The 18,952-nt window shown below is 37.9% G+C and overlaps 2 protein-coding genes and 1 non-coding gene across 3 annotated transcripts; 1 reads left to right on the top strand and 2 right to left on the bottom strand.

The window, feature by feature from the left end:
* Positions 1-361: 361 nt before the first annotated feature.
* trnar-ucg lies at positions 362-434 on the bottom strand. The gene has a single exon. It is a non-coding gene; the product is annotated as a tRNA-Arg (tRNA).
* Positions 435-1,719: 1,285 nt separating this feature from the next.
* Positions 1,720-8,037, top strand: csrp3 (cysteine and glycine-rich protein 3 (cardiac LIM protein)). Its single transcript, XM_043245415.1, has 6 exons — positions 1,720-1,800; positions 3,170-3,301; positions 4,664-4,832; positions 5,537-5,663; positions 5,900-5,993; positions 6,788-8,037. The coding sequence occupies exons 2-6, from the start codon at positions 3,190-3,192 to the stop codon at positions 6,859-6,861; spliced, it is 576 nt and encodes a 191-aa protein (XP_043101350.1). The 5' UTR covers positions 1,720-1,800; positions 3,170-3,189; the 3' UTR covers positions 6,862-8,037.
* Positions 8,038-8,163: 126 nt separating this feature from the next.
* On the bottom strand, positions 8,164-18,694 carry zdhhc13 (zinc finger DHHC-type palmitoyltransferase 13). The gene is made up of 17 exons (XM_043245414.1): positions 18,537-18,694; positions 17,673-17,884; positions 16,903-17,025; positions 16,227-16,304; positions 15,845-15,989; positions 15,682-15,746; positions 14,753-14,915; positions 14,046-14,171; positions 13,189-13,322; positions 12,191-12,291; positions 11,962-12,086; positions 11,636-11,698; positions 11,302-11,395; positions 11,122-11,205; positions 9,965-10,122; positions 9,120-9,217; positions 8,164-9,049 (listed from the first exon to the last, which is right to left on the bottom strand). Exons 1-17 carry the CDS (start codon positions 18,558-18,560, stop codon positions 8,905-8,907), a joined length of 1,938 nt encoding a protein of 645 aa, XP_043101349.1. The 5' UTR covers positions 18,561-18,694; the 3' UTR covers positions 8,164-8,904.
* Between the last annotated feature and the right edge of the window lie 258 nt (positions 18,695-18,952).

The raw sequence follows: 18,952 nt of genomic DNA, 5'->3' as shown, positions 1-18,952 counted from the left end.
ATTTCTACCACTTTGAAATGACCTCGAATGTGTCTTTAGAGCTGCTCTACACTGACATTATCATAATAATTATGATTAAAAGTTACTCATCGCTTTAAAGCAAGCACAACTCACGATGAAATCAAGCATGCATGCTTGTATCTCAGTTACATTTTGCAATAGGCTATCTGCAAAGCCATATATTTAATCTTACCATCGAGGAAAAGCACCTGCTGACTTTGGTCCCAATCACACTTTAACACACGTGTCTGTCATTTTTAGCCAATCGTGGACACCTGAGTATAAACAGCTTTGCGTGCTGCCGCTAAACTGCAATGAAGTAGTGGTTATCTCTGAATTACATAAGAATGACCCTAAAGTGCGACCCCGGCAGGACTCGAACCTGCAATCTTCTGATCCGAAGTCAGACGCCTTATCCATTAGGCCACGAGGCCGGTTGCTGGGAGACGGGCGTGATGCAGAATACGATTGATCAATTGTATTAGAAGCCTCTCATTTTATCACTCAGCCTCTTGTTTTCTGTTGAAGTGCTACATCTTACAAAACACTCACTGTATAATGTTAAGGATTCCAAAACCAATTAAAAACAAAATAAAATAAAAGCAGCAACAGTCGGCTGTCTTCTCTCTCCTTATATGGTATCACGCGAGCTGCACTTCCGGCTTTTAAGTAAACAAATCTACACATTAATAGTTTATCATTAACTCCGTTTTTTTATTTTGTAAAATCATTATATATATTATTATTATTATTATTAATATTAACATTAATACTATTATGCTTTTAGTTAGTTGTATTTTTAGTTGTTGTTTTTTTTACTTTATCAAAATAACCCAGCTGGTAAAAACGGAGTTATCTGGTTTTGCAAAAGTGGACGGTGAGTTAAAGGCTGCAGGCGCTGTAACTTCCTCACATGTCTATAGCTATTAAAACCTGGAAAATTGCCCATGACTATAACATCTTAATGGGATTTTATATATTTGCTGTACAATTCCCATTCAATGTCATCAGCCTATATGCCAAAGGGCATATCTGTAATTTTGGCTATGAAAAAAAAGAAAAAGAGAACTAAATTAAATTGGGTTAAATAATAAATTAAATTAGGTTAAATTAAATTAACACTAAAATAAAGTTACTAATGAGAATTAAGTCTAAACGGTGTCATTTTTCAGACTATGCGCAATGTGCTGCAAGTAGTTATAGAAATTATGCCTGTAATGTATAGACACATAATTTAAAGCATAAAATATCTGCAATTAGGCAGAGAAACGGTTGCCAAAAAAAAAAAGGTTGTTCAGCATTTAGTGTAGGCCTATATTAATTTTCCCAATATTTATGCTACTCAGCCTGTGAACTTCTCACACGGTTGTTAAACTGGGCTGAACCTTCAAAGCGCTGAACAAATGCTGCAGAGCTTGTAGAATATCTGAGCTGCATTGCATCTGTGTATTGTCACCAGTTAATTTAGGAGGATGGACTCATTTAAATGTCAGCACAGCCTCCTGGTCCTCTTGAAATGATGAGTGAGGGAGTGAGTGAGTGAGTGTGTGTGTGTGTGTGTGTGTGTGTGTGTGTGTGTGTGTGTGTGTGTGTGTGTGTGTGTGTGTGTGTGTGTGTGTGTGTGTGTGTGGCGGTGAGGGAGTGAGTGTGTGTGTATGTGTGTGTGTGTGTGGAGGTGAGGGAGTGATGCCCAGTATATAAAGACCTGCCAAAGAGGGTCAGAAATGGACATCATTGGGGCCCAGAGCTGGACAGAATTGAAAGCATAATTTGCAGAGAAAGATTTGTCATATAACCTGCGTAAGTAGAATTTAAACATTTGCATTTTTTTACGTTTATCCACGGACTCTTGCAATTATAAATATTTTCCATACAAATACGTGACCATGGACCGCAAAACCAGCCATAAGGGTGAATAGTTAAAAAAAATTAATTTGAATAAATAAGCTTTCCATTGAATATATATGGTTTGTTATGATAGCTCAACATGTGGCAGATATACAATTATGTTGAAATCTGGAATCTGATGGAACAAAAAAAAAAAACAATCTAAATACCTTTAGATAAGTTGCTCAAATAAGGTTCTTAGCAATGCATATAACTAAGTTTTAATATATTTATGGTAGTAAATTTACAAAATATCTTAACTGATCTTTACTTAATATCCTGATTATTTCTGAATGAAAAAAAATCAATTTTGACCTAAACAATGTATTTTTGGCTACCACAGCGACTTAAGACTTAAGGTTTTGTGGTCCAGGGTCACTCGTTGGATAACTCGTGGCTTTCATCAGTAAAATCAACAAAAAATAAATTACACCATATGATAATTCATAATAAAAAAGTTAATAATACATCCACATTAAGAAAGATCGTGTAACAAATATATTTACATTTGAACGTACATCAGATGATTATGTCACATGTGAGATAAGTGTCAATGACTTTTGTTAATGTTATTGTCCATTACGGGAAAGAGATAATTCATATTTTTCAATAGTTGTGACATTACTAAATCGTTCCTTCTTACAAAAATAGAATATGTGTAAGAATACATCCACATGAGATAAAGACAGCTGCGCTCTCATTCAAAAGTATGGGCTTTTATTATTTTAAAAAATCACTATCGTTCAAAAAGGAAGCTTTTATATTCATTGAGCAGCATCATGTGACACTGAAGACTGGCGTAATGATGCTGAAAATTCAGCTTTACCCTCACAGGAATAAATACACATATTAAGACACATGCATATTCAAATATAAAACGGTACTTTTAAACTGTAATAATATTTCACAATATTACCGTTTTTGCTGCATCAAATAAATGCATCCTTGGTGAGTCTTTCGAAATCATTTAAGACCCAAAAACATTGCGATATATAAATATTCAAACAGATTTTTAAATCGCACTACAAAGCAGTCATTTCCTGTAAGCTGACTCTGGCACTAATAAAAGTTCTATTTCTGGACCCTTATCGTTGCATTCCACACTAGTGAGGTGATATTCTGCTGCTCACGGAGACGAGATAGAAAAAGACATATTACTCTGAGATAGGATACATCTATTTTTATATCTTGACCGGTCACATGAAGCTTTTCTCAGTGTTCAAAGATGTTAGCTGTTAGCGAACACTCGTTATTTCTCTTTTCCCATCCTTGTGAATATCAGAGCCTTCGCCGGAGCCGAGGATGCCAAACTGGGGAGGAGGAGCCAAGTGTGCGGCCTGCGAGAAGACGGTTTACCACGCCGAGGAGATCCAGTGCAACGGCCGGAGCTTCCACAGAACCTGCTTCATCTGCAGTAAGTCCACAATACTGTAATAAACTGGACGATCGGGTTCATCATCACGCATGTCCGCCAGATGACCAGGTACCAAATAATAAAAACAAAATAGAGCGGTTTTAGCTGGAAAAATAAATACACACAAACATGAGGTCAAAATTTGGGATATTATTAATAAACATTTGCATCCGTTGGGCCTTGGGTCCATTAGTGTGTGTGTGCGCTAGGGTCACAAATTCAATGGAAATGAGAACTATTGTAAAAAGTTATATTGGAAGAATTCATCACGTTCATCAACTCACACACACACATATATACACATACACACACATATACACACACACACACACATATATATATATATACACACACACACACACATATATATATATACACACACACACACACACACACACACACACACACACACACACACACACACACACACATATATATATATACACACACACATATATATACACACGCACTTATATATACACACACACACACACACACACATACATACATATATATATATATATATATATACACACACACACACACACACACACATATATATATATATACACACACACACATTTTTTTGTGGTGATGATTACCCTTGCTCATTTCTTCTTCTAGTCTGGCCATCTCAAAATACTTAATAATGCCAGAATATTTTGTTAATATATGCAAATATAAAGATAATGACGATGATGAGGGGTTTTGGGCGACTAAAATGCCATCAAAGCAAAAGCACTCTTTGAAATGTTTCCCAGTGAGCAGCATTAACTCTTAAAGGCTTGAGCGGTGCCAGAAAGGCTGGTGATAGTCAGTCTGAGACTGGTAACACAGACACCCCTGCAGTCCGCCGCCATTCAAGGGCCCGTTTCCATCTGCTGCGGATGACTCTCGTGCATCCAGCCCAAAATTAGACATAAAGACAAGCTCCCACGAGCCTCTTGAGCCGTCCTGGCTGAAAGCGCAGCAGCTGACGAACGCAGGCGGGAGATGACAGGCCTCTGGAGGAGCCGCGAGATCAAGCTCCAGCTCCACAACAGACTCAACAAGAGATTTTATGTCGCGAAAATATTTCCTCTTCGAATAGATGCTGCAATTTCATCACAGAACGCTAAAAAACGAAACGCATCCGAATGTTTTCAACACTGACAATAAGAAGGAAATGATCCTTGAGCAGCTCATCAGCATATTACAGTGATTTCTGAAGGACTGGAGTAATGATGAATTCAATTTATGACCAATGATGAAGTTATTTAAAATTGGAATGATGTTTCATAATATTACTGTACAATGCATTTTTAGCAAACGAAGGCGGCCTTGAGCCAAAGAGACTCAAACGGTAGTCTTTCTGTTCTCCAGTGGCTTGTCGTAAAGGTTTGGACAGCACTACAGTTGCAGCACACGAGTCTGAAATTTACTGCAAATCCTGCTACGGGAAGAAATACGGTCCGAAAGGTTACGGGTACGGCCAGGGTGCTGGAGCGTTGAGCTCTGATCCCGTCAATGACGAAGAACCTCAGCCTCAAGAGTAAGTCCTGGACATACCTTTAAAATATATTCTTAGAGGAACAAGTCGCTGGAAAAAAAAAAAAAAAAAAAAAAAAATTGCTGGCTATCTACTCACCAAGTTGCAGAGGAGTTTGTATCTTCATCAGAACAGATTTGAAGAAATTGCATCACTTGCTCACCGATGGATCCTCAGCAGTGAATGGGTGCCGTCAGAATGAGAGTCACAATAATCCACACGACTCCAGTCCATTATCAAACGTCTTACATAGGGCCTGTAAACATCGTAAAAGTGTTTTAACTTTATACCGTTTCTATCAGTAATGCACAATAACGTTGTTTTGCACTCCTTTTGCTTGCAAACAGTGCTCGATCTGTGCATATTTCTCTCCCGATTCAGTACACGTGACTTTTTTCATTGGAAAAAGCAATATGTGGGACTTGTATTCCATCCAAGCAATGGTTCGATGTTAAAAACCCTTAACGTTGGATATCTTTCTTGCAAACATCGTCGTGTGGGTTTTTTTCAGCTGTTTGGACTCTTATTCTGACGGCACCCATTCGCCGCAGAGGCAAGCCATTCTAAATTTCTTCAAAACAGTCCTCATTAAGACTTACTTTCGTCCAAGCGATGTTCCTTTAAAGACAGAGTGCCGCTTTAATTAACAGCGTTTAGCAGAAGAGTTATTGTCGCTTTGTGATTCTTATGCATGTTTTTATGTTAAGGCCCAAAGCTCCCCGTCCTGCATCTGCTAACTCAAACAAGTTTGCGCAGAAGTTCGGGAGTACGGACCGCTGTCCCCGCTGCTCCAAAGCGGTTTATGCAGCAGAGAAAGTCATGGGTGCTGGAAAGGTAAAACTACAGCTTAAATTAAAACGAGAAGCTGACTCGAGAGTTTCGATGCATTACGCCGCGATATAATATGGAACATTAACATCAAACCATTATAAGAAAGAAATATAAGCGCGTTTTGAGAACACGTTCCCTTCTCAGCACTTCTGCAATATGCCGCTGTCACAGGTCAGCGCTGTGTAAAGCACTTTTCACTGAAGTCATTTATCAGACTGTGACTGGTTCTGATCCAACAGCCCTGGCACAAAACCTGCTTCCGCTGTTTATTGTGTGGGAAGAGCCTGGAGTCCACTACAGTGACGGATAAAGACGGAGAGCTCTGCTGCAAAGGTACCATCAATCAAACGGGGCCAGAGCTCTGCCAGCTCAATCTCATCAATATCACTTAACCGATCGATAGATAGCTAGTTTTTGTTCAACAGCCATTAAGAGCCAATTGATGCAATCACGAACACAAGCGTGGCAGTGACGAAAGCCCCAATGACGTTTATTCAAATCAGGGTTTCTGATCGCGTTAACAATCATTTAAGGAGGGTTATTTCCACCACAGTATTAAAAAGCTAAATCTTACAATTCGAACTGAGGTAAGGCTAGAATTGTAAGGTTTTAGTTGCGATCAGAACTGTGAGATATCAAGTCGCGATTAGCTTAGTTTTAGGTCCATGGTGAAAACAAAAAGCAGAAAATAAAAGTTGCGAGAAATACATTTTGAATTAAACACAAACTCGGAATTCAGAACCGAGCGCTTGCTCATATTTTTAAGGGGGAGTAAAAAGTCGGAATTCTGAGTTTATTTCTGACAGCTGTGAAATTATCTCTCGCAATTCTGAAAATAGAATATTAAAGATCATTCGTGAGATAAAAGGTTCCGAGAAAATGTATTTTTGCTCCATGGCAGAAATGGGCATCCATAGAAATTTGCATTAAAGCATAAAAAAAAACAAAAACACACACACACACACGTTTGTAAAATATTGCTGAATGCAACACTAAGGAAAAAAAGCTGTCACTTCTTTGTACTTCTTTGTGTCTTATACCATTTATTCTCCGAGTGACATATTTATTATTCAGAACTCAGATTTGCCAACAGATTCATCTTTTTTTTTTTTTTTTTTTTTTTCCAGTTTGCTATGCCAAAAACTTTGGTCCAAAGGGGCGTGGCCTGGGGAACCTGGGTGTGGTCGAGGAGAATGACTGACAAGTTTAGTCCGACCCCAATGCAGCCGCTTTTTCACAGCACACATCTGAAAAGGCTTGAATGTGCCTTGAGGATTTTTATTTTATTTTTTTGCTCAATAACAGCATTGATCATCTAAACATTTAACGAATAAAAGAGCACAAAATGAATTAATGGACTAATTAGCTATGCAGCTTTACAGTTTTAATGTATCCGAAGCTCAATTCGGATAAAAAAAATATCCTACTCTCCACAGGAAATAAAAGACTTCTGGTCCATCAAAAGCTGTTTGTTGTGTGCAGTGAAAAGGCAGCTTTATCCTTGCAGTGAGCTGAAGTGTGTCAGTTACAAAAGAATTGTAATTGTCCTCCAGAGATCAGATAAAAAAAAAAGATGCCACCCAAACCTCACACCGTTGGTGAACCAGCGTTCTTGGTGATTAAGCAGTATTATGTTGTGATGGTGCAAAATGTTTACACTTTATGAAAACCTCATCCCTCTATCCCTTCATGTTAAAGGTGCTGTATGCAGGGGTTGACACCGAGTGGTCAAACTAGGTATCGCAGTACAAAGTCAAACGCGAACGCATGTTGCCAGATTTCCGCTCAGACCGCTGTCGCTTGGCAGCTTCCATGGCTGAAATAAAAAATACTTTGTTTTGCGCCAACTGGCAACCCGTTGTGTCGAAACACGATTGGGTAAACTGCCGGTGGGCGGGTTTTCACAAACCAAAACAGAAGCTGACATCCCGGACCGGAAAGCACTTTTTCAAAGGAGGATAACAGACTAGCATTGTTTTTCAGATAAACAAGTATGTTTGCAGATATTTAAGAAACACGCTATAATGGTATTTCTATGCTTTAGTAGAGTCAAAATCCTACATACAGCACCTTTAAGTCGGGGCTGGGGAAAGTATTTTAATTAAATGTACACACTTCAGCTTAAGAATCGTATCTACTGTAAATGTATGTCGTACGTCGAGGCATAAAAACAGAAATAAAGAATAAAAGATGTGTTATTGATCACTGATTCAAAGACGTTCAGTAACTATGAAAATCAACAGAATGATTTCTGAAGACCGGAGTAATGATGCTAGAAATTCAGCTTTGCATCACAAGAATAAATTATATTACAAAATTGATAGTTATATTCAAAAACGATATATTTTATATGCTTATAAATATGTCCCATACTCCATTGCTACTAGCTAATATTGGCTGTAATGTAAGTTACTCAATAATAACTTGCTTGTTTTAACCTAGATTTTCAAGCTAGATCAGCGACAAATATACCTTTACCTGAAGAAAAACTCCGACTAGCAAATTACAAAAGTGGTCCGATTTATTCCAAAGCACAGAGCAAGATTCAAGAACAGCATTTTTCCCTTATTATGACATACTGCGTGATAAAGCGTAACGAACAGAACTGAGAAGTGCAGTAAAGAGCGAGCAGACGCAATCCGTACTACACAGTGGTTATTAAAGGCATCAATAAAAGATCATTACTGACTGAAGGTAACATGAGACTAATAGCTACTAAAATATATTAAATTATATGATCCGTCTTGCATTTATAATGCTATAAATGCGATGCATCCGACCGTAGCGCAAAGTCGTTTCAAATGCGTTTTAACCCAAGGGATGCAAATTCTCAAAATCTTTCAGTTAGCTTATTTTTGTAGAAATAAAATTGCTCCGATTTACAAATCTTTTCACAAAGAGCATACATATAGTGGTCGCTTCCTGCAAAAGGAGTCGGGAGTAAAAACCAAAACGATCTTACCGTACCTTACAAAAGATTTCTGTTCAAAATATATTGACGCGCTTATAAACACGTACTCATCCTCGTGTAAAACGTAAGCTGTAAGGCAAAAAACTGACCTTGAACGCACGTCGCATACGCTAGATTTCCCTCAAATACAAAAAGGCGGCTGTTCTTGCAAATAGAACAAATGATTATCCAAATTAGCATTCAGTCTGTTCTTCGCTTCCACCATTAAAAAGGCATTCGAATCAAACCAGTGGCTCCTGAACACTCCCTGAGTGGGTGGCTGATCGCTGGGAGTCAAACCGCATCGGGGCCGCTGAACATGGGGTGGTCTCTGCTGAGACCCATGGGATGCTGCTGAGTCCAGTCCAGCACCATCGGCTTGCAGAGACCGCAGCAGCGCCACTGGAAGAAGTTCACCAGGTTCCTCACCACTCCAAGACTGTGAGGGAACAAACACCATTAGAGCATAAGAACGTCACCAACCCCCGGACGAGCGAACGCGTGCTTACTTGAAAGGGTTTTGTCTGAGAGAGAAGGCTTGAGGGAGTTTTCTCTGTCGGTGCATCAGGTTCGCTCTCTCGGCCGTCGTCAGCCCGAGGAAAGCGATCTGTGAAGAAACAACGCAAACCATGAAGAGCCCTTTCCGCTACTGACCACCGTCAAGGCATTATTACGCTAGTGTGAGAACGTAACTCATTTATTTACACAACTTTTCTTAAAACTTCATTTTAATTTAAACTTACACTATTCTTTAAAAAAAATCTTAATATTTATTTAGTGTTATATTAATATTATTTACATACCACTTTAGTATTTAATGTTTTAATCTAGCTTTTATTTCATAATTTAAATAATCATTAAGTTACAATTTTACGTGCTTTTTATTTAATGTTACCTTTATTTTCATTTCAGTTGTGGTTTTAATAAAAATGTTTTATTTTAGTTGGTTGACAAGGCAACTTTACAAATTTTTGTTTCATTTAAATTTATATTTAAATAACAATATAAACACTGTTAATAATTTTAATATTTAGTATTTACATTTTTGCAGAAAAAGGCTATAATCGCAGCCTTTTTAAAAGTTTTTCCTTTCTACATGTATTTATTAAGTTGACATCAGGTGAATAAAATATCAGGACATAACTCAAAAAGCATACTGGGTTTCTATGTACTAAAATGCATAAAATTTTTAAAACACGAGCGATTTCACGCCACGCAAAATCCTAGGCAGCGGAGTTAAGAAATGCCATTGTATCGGTCGTCAGCCGTGGCGCAAAAACAATGCCTGCTGTTCACTCTGGTGATGTAGCGCCGGGATGTCTGACATTTTATAGCACATCATCGTGCCGTTCACCTGATAGAGCTGCATCAGAAGCAGGATGGAGGCCCAGGAAGCGTTCAGGAAAGCAAAGCAGAAGATGTAGAGCACCCAGGGAGAGCAGCCCGTCAGAGCGGTCACCACCCCCCAGACGCCTTCCTCTGCGTAGTGCGGCGGACAGTGTTTGGACCAGTCTACACACAGAGAAACACGCATATTTGTGTAATACACAACATTTATAATACATATATAATGAACATTTTCATCTGGAGAGACTGAAAACGCAGGATGTAGTATTTTACAAACATCAACTGTTCATTTGGGAACTGTTCAGAGGGTCCCACTTTAAATGACCTGTGTACTTACATAGTAACTAAATGTGTGCGCAGTATGTAACCTATAAGTACGCACTGACACAAAGTATCTAAAGCTGTAACATTTATTCAAATACTCACATGTAACAACCCTCGGAATGGTACAAATGTGTAGCAGGACATATATAGCTACGTTTTGTAACAAAAACATGCTTTTGATGGCCCCTTCGAAACATTCTGTTGATAATAAGGAAGTCTTATTATATAATATTAATACGATTAATATCTGTTAACTCTTTATTGTGCTAGTCTCTTAACAGATACTCTACTGGCTATAATAGCTTTGTAAGTACATGTTAACTTACTCTAACCCTAACCATATCCATCTACTAATACTCTACTAACACTTCAATGAATGTTAGTATTTATGCAGGTGAAATACTACATTTCTTTTGTTTATTTATAAAGTGTAACATTTTCTTTACCAAAAAGTGTTGTTACCGGTGTCCTTTTACACATTTGCACTTACACATACCATTCAGTGGCTTGTTACATGTGCGTAGTTACGCAAACATTAGAGCTGTAGATAACGTTTACTAATGTGTAATTACACTGTAGTTACATACTACATATATAGTTAACATGTAAGTGCACAGGTATTAGGGACACAATATAAAGTGGGACCAGAATTTTTTCTGAATCATTTCTGAAGATCACGTGATCTGAAAATTAAAGATTTTAAAAATATATTGCAACCGTCATTTTAAATGGTAACAATTTTTCACTATGTTATTGAATAAAATACAAAGCGGTCTTGGTGAGCGTTCAAAAACTGCACTGACCACAAACTTTTGAACGGTATTTAAAGTGGTGACTTACACATGATACTGCCGTAGAACATCCAAATGCAGAGGATGTTCAGAGCAACCAGGAAGAGCACAAAGTATGGGTGGTTTCTGGCCCCTGTGAGAGGAGGTAAGCATGAGCGACTCGTAAAGAGAGTAAAAACAATAAAAGAGAAGGAAGCGTGTGCTACAAAACAACCTCGTTTGTGCATACCTACGCAGCCATTGATCCAGATGGAGTGGTGGTCCTGTTTAGCTACACAGGCGTTACAGGAAAAGCAGTGATTGGCTCTCATTGGCTTCCTCATCTGCGAAAACAAGGCTTTTAAGCTCTATAGGAAACTGAAAGTTTGCAGCATATGTTCCTGTCAATCATTCAGATATTCAAACTGTGGCCTGGCATTTAGTGAACAAGCTTTAACTCATTCGGTCATCATGCTTTCAGAAGGTGAAAAGTCTTGTATCTTATCTCGTATCCGTACCCAAATTAGTTTTCTTTTCATCAGTCACCCTCTCTATCTTGTCACTGAAAAGAGATAATAGCTTACCATACAAGAAGTACAAAATATCCTTGGATCCAGACAGCCTGCCTCTGCCAGAACCACAATATTCTACAGAGACACAGATGAACCTGTTAAAGTCACCCAAAAGACTTTATGTATACCCACACATATATACACACACATATATACACACACACACACACACGTGTATATATACACACACACACATATATACATATATAAATTTTAATGTAAACAGCAAGAATCTCTCAGAAGCAGCTAGTATCTAGAATCCCAGCACAAATAACTGGTACATGTATTAATCAATCAGAAAGCAGCACCATGCCAGCCAATCACATCCACAGTCTTACCTTCTTCTTCTCCTCCTCGGTCGCCTTGACGATGCCAGGGTCTGTCCTGCAGGAACGGAGGTAGTAATACAGTAAAGCTGTGGTGTTGACTGTGAACAGCATCTGAACCGTAGCGCTTGGATCATGTGAACGACGCATGTTAAGGACTAAAACACATCCTGGCTGGTACGAACACATTTGCATGAAAGTTAGGATCGGTTTCAAATGTCTGGGTATTAAACAAGGATATCAGGCAGAAACCACAAGCCCCAGGTGACCACCATCCAGAAGATAGAAGCCATGAGAGCTGTGGAGGGAATCAAAGACTGGGCCGTCACGGTCGCCAGCTGCCTGCACAAACAAACCACATGAACAGCATTGTTAGGACACTTTGTTCTGACCTCTTACTGTGCCTATGAACCATAAACATTTAAGTGGCTCTTTCAGGCTAAACCCACTGGTTTTCAGTCCTGGGGACCCGCCCCCCTTATATGAGTGACATTGCATTTACATTCTCTAGGACCAGGAGTGAAAACCACTGGGCTGCACAGAGAAGTTTTACTGAGCTTACAGCGCCCTCGTGAGGAAGTCAATATTATAACATTACATCAAATCTATGTATCTATATATCTATCTCATACATACACACACACACACACTTATATATATATATATATATATATATATATATATATATATATATATATATATATATATATATATATATATATATATGTGTGTGTGTGTGTGTGTGTGTGTGTGTGTGTAAAAGCATTTATCTTTTTAAAGTAAAATCTAAAATGATATATATAAAATTAATATTTAAATACATATTTACATTAAAATTCAAAAATATATACCTAATAATAATATTATTATTAAGTTGTACTAATTTTAAGTTTTTGTTTTACTAATATACTACACTAATTAATATATATATATATATATATATATATATATATATATATATATATATATATATATATATATATATATAAAAATTCAAGACATGGTTTTTAAGTTTTTAATATGTCTTGCAAGAGTATCAGCGTTTTCAATAAATCTTTTTAATGAATAAGTCAATGGATCAGTCATTTAGAAGGGCTTTTAAAACTTTTTCATATTACATACTACCAAAATCAAATTTGTTTCTTAGTGCAATACAGTGATCGATACTGTAGAAACAGGGCCTTTTAAATCCATATGTACGACAATCAGTGAAGTCAGCGTGTTTGTTGATGCTTAAACCTTGAAGTGAGGTTGATCACAGCTATGACGCAGGCCAGCAGCACACCCTTCAGTAACCAGGACTCTGTCTTCATGTCTAATATGGAACCGATGGCTCCGACCACAACAACGCTGAACACACACAGCAGACAGACCTGAAACACACACAGTCACACACTCACGCTCTGAATAATGAAGTCTTTTCAACGGTGATGAAAAATCAGGGTTACAGCAGAGGAATGTGGGTCAGAGAATAAGTGGAATGTTATTTTCTTGTTTAATAAAAGCCTAAAAATGGAGAATTCTCCAGGGCCAAACACACATTATGTGAGAAATTGGCTGCTTTTGTTTCTGAAAGCTTAATTCAAGGTTAAATACAGCCCAGGGATTTCAAGCACTTGCCTCACATTTTCTTTAATAAGGTTAGTGAGCGTGGGGAGTGTGTGTGAGTGTGTGTGTGTGTGTGTGTTTGTGTTTGTGAGTTGGCCTGGAACAGTTGTTACAAATCCAACCATTAAAACTGGGATTCATATGCAAAGAAATACCATTTTTACTTGTAACGATTACTTATTTTTTTTACTAATTTATTCGCTTCTGCCTGTGATATATAAAATCACATTAGACATTTGAAATAATAAAAACACATTTTTGTTAATTATATAATATTAAGCGCATAAGTAAATAAAATACATAAGTATATTTTATATGTTTTATTTGATCAATTTTACTATTACTACTACTACATTTTTATCAGAGATCATAATCATAACACCCTATAAAAAAAAATATTTTATATAATGTCCATAATCTGAACTATACTCTAGATTTGAAAAAAAAGTTTAACTTTTTCTAAGCTGAACTCGTTGGCCTGAGTGTACCTTGTATCTGTTGAGCAGTTTGAGACAGGTGGAGTTGGCTTTCATTCGCTCTGTCTTCACCACACCGAGCATGTGAATGAGCAGAGGGCTGTGCACCTGGTGTGCCAGGTCAATGGGAGTGTGACCCTGAAAAAAAAAACAGTTAAAAAGGACATGAGGCACAGCTCGACTCTCAAACCGATCGGCCTGGTGAGTGAAGGGCACTGCTTTGGAAGCAGTTTTACAGCTGCTCTTTTGTTCTGCCGGTTTAAACTGTATCATTGTGGCTTTGGAATTAGTGAACGGGCACGAAAAAAGAGGTTTAAAACGTATTAATGGAATGAATTTGAGCACTTTCAAAAAGCGCACAGGCTTTAAGGACAGTCTCTTGCAAAATAAGTTTATGTCTGACATGAGCAAGGTTAAGGGGAAAGATCACTCAAAACTGTTATTATCTGTTATTACTATTTCCTCAACATCCTTCTGCAAACCACAAAAAAGACCAAACAGTTCCCAATATACTAGTCATATATACTATATACATGTCATATATACTATATACAAGTCATATATACTATATACAAGTCCCAATATACTATATTTTTTGTCCAAACTAAAAATGTTATTTGGGAACTACAACCATTTGCTTAGCAATATTCTTCCAAATATGACAGAATGACATGAGAGGAAGTAAATATTAACGGTATTAATTTCTGTAATGAACTAACGTTGGCATTCTCCAGGTCGACGCTGGCTCCAGCCTCCAGCAGGATGTGGACCGCATCGACGTTGCCAGCCAACACGGCGCAGTGCAGGGGAGAGTTTCTGTTCACTTTATCCACCGCGTTCACCGAAGCGTTGCACTTTATCAGGAAGTTTGTGGGCTCGGGTCTGTGTTTGAAAAAAACGAACAAACCCACAAGAAGTGAAAAAAAAAAAAGAGAAGAGAAATACCAGGACAGGAAAGCGTCTGACCACAGCGAACAGGATGAAAAAAAAAAATACTTTTCTATATCTGAGCTAGACGTTTTGAGTAAGCTTCCAAAAATAATGCTTTGCTGAAGTTGCCCGACAAGATTTCTGTCACAGACAAAAAAAAAAATAACACTAAAGCCACCATTAGATGGCAGTAAATGCCCTTCTAAATGAGTGATCCATTGACTCATTCATTAAAAAGATTTATTCAAAATGCTGATATTCTTGTTATAGTTAGTTATTACATAGCTATGCAAGACATATTAAAAACGTAAAGACTTAAAAACCATATCTTGAATTAGGCTGTATTTGAACCTTAATCTGGCACTAAACGCCCTCATGATTTAGTTTGTTTTTTGCAAAGTTACAATATGTCAGCTTGCACCTAATTAAAACAACAGGATATTGATATGAGCTGTGATTAAACATAAGTTGTTAAGATCACAGAACCTTCCTTTCAATTTCTCCTTAAATAGCCTCCTTAAATTTTACATTGCTGAATTAAATCATTAATTCTTAAAAAAATAAAATGATAAAATAATTAATAATAATAATAATAATAATATAATAAATTATATATATATATATATATATATATATATATATATATATAATTTTTACTACCATCTCTACATGTTAAATATAAAATACAGCTTCATGATTACTTCAATATTCATCTTACCCAATGATTTTTTGTGCTGCCAGCATTAGTGGAGTTTGTCCATTTATGTCAGCCGAATCCACTTCCTACAACAACACAGGAACAGGAACAGTAATCAACGGCGTTACTCAGTATCCATCCCCTCTATCGTTATTTAAAATGTCACTTTGCGCTTGCGTCGCACCTGTCCTTTGGCCATAAGGTACGCCGCGATGGGCATATGCTGGAAGAGCACAGCCAGATGGAGACCCCGATACCCTTCCCCATCTGCTAATGATGGATCGGCTCCATATCGCATCAGCTGAATGACCATAGACAAATGACCCTGTCTGTTCAGGGGTGACCAGGAACAACATCAGCGGATATAAAACACGGTCAAGTGCCACTTGCAAGCAAATGCTGCTGGAACCAAAGCCGTTTTTGCCCTGGATTTAACAGACTGTGCGCTTTGGCGATTTTAGTGGATGTCAGTCGTTCGAGATTACACAGATGTAGTTCAGTACATTTACTAGGACATGCATGTAAGGTCATTGCAAATTTATTACTGTATATATCTGAAAATGTACCGTATGGCCCAGTGGAGTGGTGTTGAATTCAGGTCACCGCCTAGCTGATCTATGACGGCTCCTTTAGATATGTAATATCTATAAAACATACACAAATACAGATAAGGAAAGGTTTAATAAGTGAAGTGGTTTAAGCGTTGCAACCGTTTAATAGCAATGCATGCAGTCAGAAGTTTGGAATAATCTATTTTTTTCAAAATGGTTTAGAAAAAAAGTATTTATTTGATTAAAAAAAAGGAATATTACAGTTAAAAAAATAACTATTTATTTAATACATATATTTTAAAGCGTAATGCAATGCAATCAAGTAAATGATGTTTAATTAACTTTTTATCCATCCAACGATCCTGAACAAAAATGCATCGTGGTTTCCACAGCAAAAACTGACGATAAATATTAATAATAAATAAGAAGAACCATTATTAACCGAGCACAAAAAAAAAAAATCATTTTGCACAAAATGTTCGTAAGATACAGAATCCCAGAGTGACGATGCAGAAAAGATGCAGCTTTGCATCACAGGAATAAATCACATACTAAAATATTTACGATGATAAAACGCAGTAAACATCACTGATTATTAACACATTTAAAAATATGAAATATTCCAAACTTATAACTGCATGGGGGAAAAAGCATGAAAACTACAGAAACGAGAAAAAAAAACCTATCTTACTTGACAATATCTGCTCGATTATTGATGGCGGCCCAATGGAGGAGAGTAACATTCTCTTTGTCGGGCTGCCTGACATCGTAACCAGCCTCGATAAGTTCTTTACACCGCTCAAGAGCACCAAACCTACAATATAAAACCAACAGGACAAAGAAAGACATTGTTTATTTTTTTTTTTTCAGCAGAATTGACTTGATTGAACACAAACACATCGCCGCTTTTCTGAATGAACGAGCGATAAAAAGATTTGGATATGGGTGCCGCTCGAATTAATAGATATCCAGGCATAACAACAGTATGTATTTTTTCTGATTCTATACATTGGGAACATTAACCCAGTTTTTCCTACTCGCTACTGAACAGCTAGATCTCAGAGTAAGATGCATGCATGTGAAATATTTACAGAATGCTTGTTTAAGGGTTAGCTCACCCCAAAATGAAGATTCTCTCATTAATTATAAACCATCATGCCGTTCCATCATACGAGTCAAAGAACAATATGTGAACAAACTGTGGCACTAAATATTAAAAAGCATATAGGAGAAGCCGCTGAACATAATAAATTTGAAAAATAAGGAATAAAATGATCCTAAAACATATTTTTTATTATAAATTAGGAGTGAAATGTGATTTGAGCATCCATTTTTACAAAACTGAGCATTAATGTGAGTCTCCAGAGCATCTTATTTACATAACCAGCAGCTAAACATTCCACTCTGCTTATTAAGTGTAATCCAACTGTGTTTATTGCACGTCAAGGGAGTAAGTCTCACTGTGTTGCTTTGACGATATCCCAGGAAGTGCTGTCCTCCGGGTGCGAGGACTTCCTCGGCTGCTGCGTGGGATCAAGAGGTCCCGGGACCAGCTGGCCATGGAAGCCGCCGGGCATATAACCGCCAAACGCAGGTCCACCGTGACCGTGACCGTGGGAGTGGCCTCCGCCGTGTCCATGGCAACTGTCACCCATGTGACCATGGGAGTGGCACTGTAAAATATTACAACACAGGTTATTTCTGACTAACTGTAAGGTCACATCAAATGCGCCTGGTTTTGAAAATGAACTAATTTAATTTGGTCGTCAGTGCATGCGTGTAGAAAACGTATTGCCATCATTCATATCAGCAGTAAAGTAACAAGTGCATGCCAAGGATGGTCACGTGACATCAACATGGGCGTGCCCGTGAGGGAGATCCTCTACATTTAAAATGAAACAGATTTTTAACAGAGAGGCAGGTCTGGTGTCTCCTTGCCTGATTTATTATTTAATTAATCACCAAGCATTTTAATGTAAAAAACTGAGATTCAGTTCAATACATGTTGCCAGTAAACATCTATTTTGTTTAACTGTAGTGAGGGTTTGAATTTTGAACATGCTAATTTAACCTTACAACTGTTCAATATTCAGCTCATATTAAAGGTCCGTTATCCGTAATCGTGGCCGGGCTTGTTTACCAGGTCTAATTAAATAATTACATGTATAAAACGTACAGAGCGAACTGAACTGTTAAATCGATCAGCACGTACACGCATAGACACAGGTGATCAGTTAGCAATATATGCTAAGTTAGCCTTCAGCCAGCCTTACGAATGCATTTAGTGGCGAAATAAAAGAGGATATAAACCATTTTCTCTCTCACCCCGTCTCCTTCGGACCAGTCCATCGCGTCTGTGATAGGTTACAAGTGGTTTATCATGAAGAATTTACACTGACAGAGACTGAAGTCGGGCGTGCGTTAGGCGCATCTTCCACTTCCTGGATACGAGAGTGAAATCCCGCCACCCGATTGGCCGCTTTGTCCCGGTGACGCTGCCTTTTTTGTACTTCCTTCCGTATAAGAGCGCATTCCTGTCCGCGGACAGAGACCGGAGCCAGAGTATGTCAGAAATGCAGATTATCTTTACATCGGGTTTGTCGCTCCGCGCGGGTCTTACCGGTTAAACGCGCTGTTCCGGTTCGGTTTGTGAGCTATCGAGAAACGCAAAGCGCAACGTTATGTGAACGACATTGTTTTCGGGCACTGTGTGGATGCATTCAAATAACGAATCTAGCCAC

This window comes from Puntigrus tetrazona, chromosome 7 (assembly GCF_018831695.1).
Source record: "Puntigrus tetrazona isolate hp1 chromosome 7, ASM1883169v1, whole genome shotgun sequence".
Taxonomy (NCBI): Eukaryota; Metazoa; Chordata; class Actinopteri; order Cypriniformes; family Cyprinidae; genus Puntigrus; species Puntigrus tetrazona.
This window is presented reverse-complemented; position numbering and strand designations above follow the sequence as displayed.

What these genes read in the sequence shown, in the direction of transcription:
- csrp3 (XM_043245415.1), top strand. Translation starts at nt 3,190, where the DNA reads ATGCCAAACTGGGGAGGAGGAGCCAAGTGTGCGGCCTGCGAGAAGACG. An exon ending in GAAGAACCTCAGCCTCAAGA is followed by an intron (nt 4,833 to 5,536) that starts GTAAGTCCTGGA and finishes TTTTATGTTAAG; the next exon opens with GCCCAAAGCTCCCCGTCCTG. An exon ending in AAGTCATGGGTGCTGGAAAG is followed by an intron (nt 5,664 to 5,899) that starts GTAAAACTACAG and finishes CTGATCCAACAG; the next exon opens with CCCTGGCACAAAACCTGCTT.
- zdhhc13 (XM_043245414.1), bottom strand. Translation starts at nt 18,560, where the DNA reads ATGGACTGGTCCGAAGGAGACGGG. An exon ending in CCACTCCACTGGGCCATACG is followed by an intron (nt 15,990 to 16,226) that starts GTACATTTTCAG and finishes ACCCCTGAACAG; the next exon opens with ACAGGGTCATTTGTCTATGG. An exon ending in GTTCTACGGCAGTATCATGT is followed by an intron (nt 10,123 to 11,121) that starts GTAAGTCACCAC and finishes CTCTGTGTGTAG; the next exon opens with ACTGGTCCAAACACTGTCCG.